Raw genomic sequence first — 7500 nt, 5'->3', positions numbered from 1 at the left:
CCTCTCATGCACATGGACATAAATACAGTACGGTCACACACACACACACACACACACACACACACACACACACACACACACACACACACACACACACACACACACACACACACACATCCACACCCACTCTCTCTCACACACAGACACATAAAAAAAACTCACACACCTGTCTATCATTCCTCTCTTTTTTGATCCCCTGCCTCTCCCCTCACGTGTGTGTGTGTGTGTGTGTGTGTGTGTGTGTGTGTGTGTGTGTGTGTGTGTGTGTGTGTGTGTGTGCAGGGATGGGCTGGGAGGATGTGTCTGCGTCTCCCCTGCTGTGGCCAGATTACACGTTGGCTGTCCTGCCAGCGTGGGAGCGAGTGGGGCCGCGCAGACAGGGTGGTTAGGCTCCCAGCAGGACTACACACACACACACACACACACACACACACACACACACACACAGACACAGACACACACACACACACACACACACACACTTCTCCTCTCCTGCCTGTAACTGGCCTTGCTTTTGAGGTGTCCAGAGCAGCTTATCACTCTCTCTCTCTTTCCCTTCACAGCAACCGCTCTTACTGTTCAGCTTTCTATCACAGTTCTCCCTCTCACCTCTCACTCTCTCTTACACACACACACACACACACACACACACACACACACACACACACACACACACACACACACACTCTCCTTCTCCTTTCTCTACATTTTTTCTCGATGTGATAAAAGCATCTTCCAAGTGTACAAATATGAAATATCTAAATGGAAAACACATTCAACATCATAGCACTGTCCTTCTGGTTGCTATAATTCATTCGATGTGGACCAGTGCAGCAAGTATGCTGGAACAATCTTGATCCTGATGGCTGTCAGGGTTCACGCCAGTGGATCTGCTCTTGTAGTTTAGGACGGTGACCATCACGGGAGGCCTTGGCCCTCACTGTCCAGAAAGCTACTCTATATGAGCAGGTCTTCCTGCTTATAAGGCTCCTGTGGTTTCAGCCGGACACAAACACCAGCGCTGCACGGAAGAGGGGGTCTGGGCTTTGGGAGAGGCCTGCAGATGGCCTGTTTTAGGGTGGCCCTCTAAGGTGGAACTGGCAGGGCAGGGGGGAGGGGGGGGAGGGGGTCTGGACTTTGGAAGAGGCCTGCAGATGGCCTGTTGAGCCAGTTGAGCCTACTTCCTCAACTTGGAAAAAAGTATATATATTTCAGTAATTTAATTCCATGACTAAGACCCCAAGTGCAAACATGGGTGAGTCAGTGGTCTGCTCGAACATACCACACCATAGAGGTCAGTTGACTCGTGCTCGTTGCTCATTGTCCATCAATGAAATTGTAAACCTGGGGGTGCAAGCAGCACTCTCTCTGCTATGTGATGTACTGTATGGCCAGAGAAGGAATGAAGGAAAGAGACCTGGATGTCCACCAAGACCATCCCATAGCAACCTGACCAGCTGTTTCAATAGGAAAGCAGTTCTAAAGGATATTAGCATTGGCTGCTAACATTTGCCAGACATCCTCCCTGCAGGAGTCCACCCCCCTAGCTTCAATGCACCACATGATTGATAGGTAGGGACGCAGGGTTATTGGCGACTGCAATAGAGACAGGCTGGGGTGAATGTTTAGTTGTTTACCACAGGGCCTGGAAGAGTCCCTGAGATAATGTTTTGTTCTCTCTGCCTCTATTTTAGAGAGATTTTTAAACGTATACACGATTATGTGGTTCCCTCAGTGGACCTGATAGGGACCAGGGGGCAGTGGGAAGGCCGCCCTAATACAGATGGACCATAAGAATAGTGTCACATTGAGAAAATACCAAAGAGTGTTTTTCCAGCATAATATAAGTTTTAAGAACTTGTGTAAGAGCTGGTTCATGTCATAATGTTGATGTTTCAGTGGGAGAAATAGTATTGGTTGAGAATACGCAGTGGAGAAGTGTATGTGTTTGTGTGTGTTTGTGCATGTGTTAAACCGTGGTGTTAAAAGGTTAATATAAGTAATAATAATAGTAAGATGGGACACACAGCTGCCACTCTGGCTGTCAGGAACTGGACGGATGCTGAATCACAAGACGCACTAGCCAGGACTCTTAAACACGCACACACATGCGCACACACACACACACACACACACACACACACACACACACACACACACACACACACACACACACACTCTCTCTCTCTCTCTCTGTCCCAGAGTCAGCGGCGAGTTCAGCCAGAGCCCATAAACTCTGTGTGTTCCCAAACCAGAAACACGTGTGCTCTCTCCTCTCCTCTCGTCTCCAGAACCTTCTGCAGCGGCCCCATTCCGCGCTCAAAGCCCATTACAACATTATTTCCCACAATTTAAACCGTAATAGCGCAAGCCATTAGCTATTACAAAATTTGTCTGGTATGACTGTGTGTGTCTGTGCATGCATGTATGTGTGTGCGCACAAGTGTGTGTGTGTGTGTGTGTGTGTGTGTGTGTGTGTGTGTGTGTGTGTGAGAGTGTGTGTGTGTGTGTGAGAGAGAGAGTGTGTGTATGTGTGCATGTGAGTGTGCCACAAAAAAACAACCCTAAGTGCTTTTTTCAAACGCACACCGTACTTTTCCAATACTCAGCCATTGATGCTAAAAATATGCCGTTCCAGAGAGGTCACTCTCTCTCTCCTTCTCCCCCCCCCCCCTCTTTGCACTGTAAACAACCACAAGAATTTTTTTAAATGAGCACTTTCAATGCAGTGGGTGGAGAGGGTGTGCCTCATATCAGCACTGTGTGTGTGTGTGTGTGTGTGTGTGTGTGATGGGGAGGTTGTAAGATGGGGGGTGATGTGTTGTTAGAAGATGAAAGGTTGTGTCCTGGGTTTGTGTGTGTGCATGTGAGGCCTTTGGAGGTCATCATAACAGAAACTACCCAGACCTCCCCAAAAATATCAGCTCTTACACTTATAGGTGTCACCATCACTAAAATACAGTGACAGCAGTTCTCATTGGTCGGGTGAAACCACTAGATGTAGCAGTGTGGCTTCTGTTCTGGTAGTGGGTTGTCCTCCAGATTGCAGAAAACAGAATGTACCTTTTGTACCTTTAACGGCGAATTCCGGAGATTTTTCATATAGATCTTTGTTTCTTGAGGTCACCGAGTACTGTCGGTACGAAAGAAAACAAAAAGTATTGTTGCAGTTGCTGCAGCCAGCAGGTAGAGCAGCCAGGCAGATACAGGGCTTCATTTTGGCAGCATTGTTAAAGTCATGGCCACCAAGTGTAATGCTCTAGCAGCTCGGCTGCAGCAACTCAAGCAGCGATTCTTTTGTGTTATTTCATATCGACAGTACCCGGAGACATCAAGAAACAGAGATCATTGTGAAAGAAGTGAGTTTTACTTTAAGTGGTAGAGTCCACACAGAACGTCTACATAGCCACATGTCCTTTGTGCTGTGTGAAATGATCTATGCCTTCACTTGGTTAACGATCACTTTGATTAAGCTCTCGTTTAAACTTTAGTGGTGCAGTAAATCTCCAAAAAAAGTCCTACAAAGAGTCCTACAGGGACTCGCTGAGTCACGCATCCAAACTTGTGTGAGATGTGAGGCGTCTCATTTCCCAGCGCACAGTGGGTCACCGGCAGGGCAGGTGTTGCTCGAGGTTGGGAAGCTGGCGATCCCAGTTTTGCATTTCTTCTTTTTTTTTTTTAATCGTCCAAGACTTATTTGCCTCGTGATCTGGACACTGTGTGAGATGCCATTTATTCAGAGAGCAGAAAGGACACAACGTCTGCTTCATCGCTATCAGATGCCAGCTGACGATGCGGCCAGCAGGGGCTACAGACTCAGGTTTGGTGGTGTAGTTTGTGATCAGGGGCAGCAGTACAGACTCAGGTCTGGTGGTGTAGTTAGTGATCAAGGCCGGCAGCACAGACTGAAGTCTGGTGGTGTAGTTGGTGATTAGGGCCGGCAGCACAGACTCAGGTCTGGTGGTGTAGTTGGTGATTAGGGCCGGCAGCACAGACTCAAGTCTGGTGGTGTCGTTGGTGATTAGGGCCGGCAGCACAGACTCAAGTCTGGTGGTGTCGTTGGTGATTAGGGCCGGCAGCACAGACTCAGGTCTGGTGGTGTAGTTGGTGATCAGGGTCGAGTCTGGCAGCACAGACTCAAAGTCACTCTATCAGGTGCAAGTCTATTCTGAGAGGGACTTGAAGTGAAGATACACTAGGCAATGTTACTAGCCAGTGTTTCTGAGGAATATTGTTTCGGTACTTTCATACCCTGTCGAATCGAAATGTTGCTTTTTAAAAAAAATAAAAAAATGGGGAGACATTCTCTTCTGCTTTACCTTATAATAGTTGTTGTCCTGCACCTGGCCTAAAGACAGGTGGGATATGCACAAAACCACTCTACCAGCCTACTTTCAGAATTGGCATTTGGCAAAACACAGTTCTATCTGGCAACGATAATCCATAGTGAGCAACTTCTCATAATCATCCAACCAGAATACTTGGATTAAGTCATGTGATTTCATGGTAATATTGCCCCTTGAATCATCACCATAGGCCTCAAGGCGGGAAGAGGCAGTGGGCACATTTTTAACACGGCACATTTTTAACACAGGGCAAATGTGTGACACAGGGCAACTTTTTGAGCCACTGGTGCCATGATAGCAGCTGAGTGAGTTGTGACTTGTCTGAGCACTTTCCCATTGATATTATTTGTTGGCAAAACCCTCTTTTAGCACTAAAGATGGTGAAGAAGCTTATAGCTGTGATTCAGCTTTGGAACCAACCTCCAGATGACATCAAAATTGCCCAATCAAACTGATTTAATTTTAAAATTAGTGCCCTTTTTATACTTTTATTTACTATTATTTACTACTCTTTGCTTTTGTGTAGGTAAAGCACATTGAATTGCCCCTGTGTATGAAATGTGCTATATAAACAAACTTGCTTTGCCTTGCCTTGCCTAATGTACAGTCTGATCACCTATAAGCTTGCGTCTGAGGTGGTGAATCGCGGCCAGGTCTGCTCCATGCCGACTCAGTCTGTAGCCAAGATGAGGTCTGCAAATCAGACACAATGGAAGGCAGCGCTCCAGGGCAGAGATTAGATCTCTCATTGCTCTCTCATGTCCAGAGTGAAGAATCTCTTCTGGAGGGAGAGAGTGAGCGAGTACGCGAGAGAGCAGAGTCCAGGCCAAATCTCCGCCAGGTGAAATCTCCGCCTGGGATGTTCGCCCACAATGGCTGAGAGTGCTGAGGCAGAGTCTGTGTTTTGTGTATCCAGCCTGACCCGAGTGGGACTCTACGCAGGGCTCTGGGATAGTGAACTCATAGGAGTTGGCCGCTTGGAGTAGAAGCCCATGTGTGTGAGCTAATGGTTCTCAGCACACAGTTCTAGTGGCTGACTGTCCTTGGGCTCTCTCGTGGGGAACCGAACAGAGGTCGAGGTTCCTCTGGTTACTATCTGAGGAAGACTAGAGCCGCAGATGTTTATTATTCTGATCTGAATCTCAGGAGAATCAGTAATGTTTATGGGATGAGCTCCAAGAAAAATGAAAATCAGAAAACTATCCAAAAATACAAAATAACATATAACAACCTCAACAACAACAACAACAACAACAACAACAACAACAACAACAATCAAAGAGCCCTGGTGAGGAATCACAGCCATTTGAAAGGATCAATCAAACACAACAAACTGCCGAATGCCATCAAGTACGAACGTTAAGAGGAAGCGTTACTTACTGTTGGTTGCATAACGTACTGTTGATGAGGCATCCATGATGTACTCTGGACCTGAGGAGAGAGATCAAACCACGAGTCAGTGGAGACGTCCTGCTAGCCGTCCCTCCAAAGTGCCCCCCCGGCATTGCATCCCGTGCTACTAGAAGCCTTGCGTCACCCCAAAATGACTTGCCTCATTTCCCTCGATAATTCCCGTACTTACTACGGTGCAAATCGCTTTGCATCATAGTGCATGACACAATTATGGCTGGTTCACTTGTCTTGACATGAATGGTCCAGTTACACAGTATCTCCACACGCTGAGAGGGAGGTCTAGCCAGTTCAGTTGGATACTTGTAATCAGCATGAACTCAAAGAGGAAAAAAAAGGGCTCTTGAGTATTCTATTTGAATGCTAATAAACACTCAGAAAGGGCCAAAAAATCTCGACTTTGTTGTTGTGACAATATCAAGCTGTCACACAGTGAACAGCAATTTTTCCCTCACTTTCCTCCGTCGCAAATGCGAATCTGGAAGGCTGTAAAGAGTCAGAGGACAAAACAGGAGCTGTGCGTATAATCCCCTCATTCTCAGTCCTCTCGTCCGATTTGCCCCCCTCACCCACGACAAAACACCCCCCCCCCCCCCCCCACACACACACACACACACCGTGCCCCACCCCCTCTCATGCCCTCTCTTGCCAAATCCAATTAGGGAGAATTTCCCTCTCCCAACAATTACACACACTTGTTCTATTGAAACAAGGCGCCTGGATACACCACTCAGACGTGCTCGAGTGTGTGTGTGTGTGTGTGTGTGTGTGTGTGTGTGTGTGTGGAGGGGGAGAACCACCCACACGCTATCGTAAGCAAATGCTGTGCAAACAGACATCTCCTCTGCTCTCATCTCGTCTGGTCTCGTCTGGTCTTGGTGCTGACCGTCCGACCAGAGCTGGTCTAAACAAAACAAACACGTCGGGATCTTCTCGCTAAGCTCCAATATCCTTCCCACCGAGTCCTCCGGGCTGGGTCGATGGACTGGAGCGGACCGCCACGGCCCACACACGCACACACACGCTAATGTACACACTCACACAAACGCACACAGACACACACACACACACACACACACATGCACAAACGCACACACACACACACATGCATAAACACACACACGAATGTACACACTCACACAAGCATAAAGAGACACACACAGACACACACTTGAGTGTGATGCTCATGTATAAACGCAACCCTGTGTGTGGCCTCATCGTCTACAGTCTGACTCATTCTTACAACACACACACACACACACACACACACACACACACACACACACACACACACACCACAAACTCAATGGCCCAAGACCAAGCAATTGTTTTCCTTTAAATAGTGAGGCTTTTGTCTGGTCGGGGCAAAACAAGCTTTGATTTCAAGCTTTGTGTTTGAATGATGGCCAGCCACTCGAGATACTCTTCTGCAGTCAAAAATGTAGTGAAGCATGTAAGACAATACCCAAATACGAATCAGATGGCGCTTAGCAACAACATTAACCCTTGACTCCATCCTATTTACTTCCTTAATAAAGCTTCTACTTCCTCCTGCTCATTTCCTGTCACGGCATGGATTTGTTCTCTCTTTAGCTCTTCTTTAAATCTAAAGAAACAAATCCCAAAGACGCATCTTTGCGTCACATATTTAATTTAAAACAAATTTAATACATATAGTTATCCTTTGCGCATTTATCATAGTGACATCTTTTATAGACATATCACATCTATAAGCATTTCTCAA

The 7500-nt window shown here is 46.9% G+C and overlaps 1 protein-coding gene across 1 annotated transcript in view; it reads right to left on the bottom strand.

Moving 5' to 3' along the window:
* Positions 1-7500, bottom strand: part of LOC121696184 (RNA-binding motif, single-stranded-interacting protein 3-like) — a 169614-nt gene that overhangs the window by 38299 nt on the left and 123815 nt on the right. Inside the window, exon 11 of the mRNA XM_042077529.1 lies at positions 5727-5777. Within this exon, the coding sequence (XP_041933463.1) occupies positions 5727-5777 (51 nt within the window). The remainder of the gene's footprint in view (positions 1-5726; positions 5778-7500) is intronic.

This window comes from Alosa sapidissima, chromosome 21 (genome assembly GCF_018492685.1).
Source record: "Alosa sapidissima isolate fAloSap1 chromosome 21, fAloSap1.pri, whole genome shotgun sequence".
Lineage (NCBI taxonomy): Eukaryota > Metazoa > Chordata > Actinopteri > Clupeiformes > Clupeidae > Alosa > Alosa sapidissima.
Note: the sequence above shows the minus strand (reverse complement) of the source record. Positions and strands in the feature narration are given on the sequence as shown.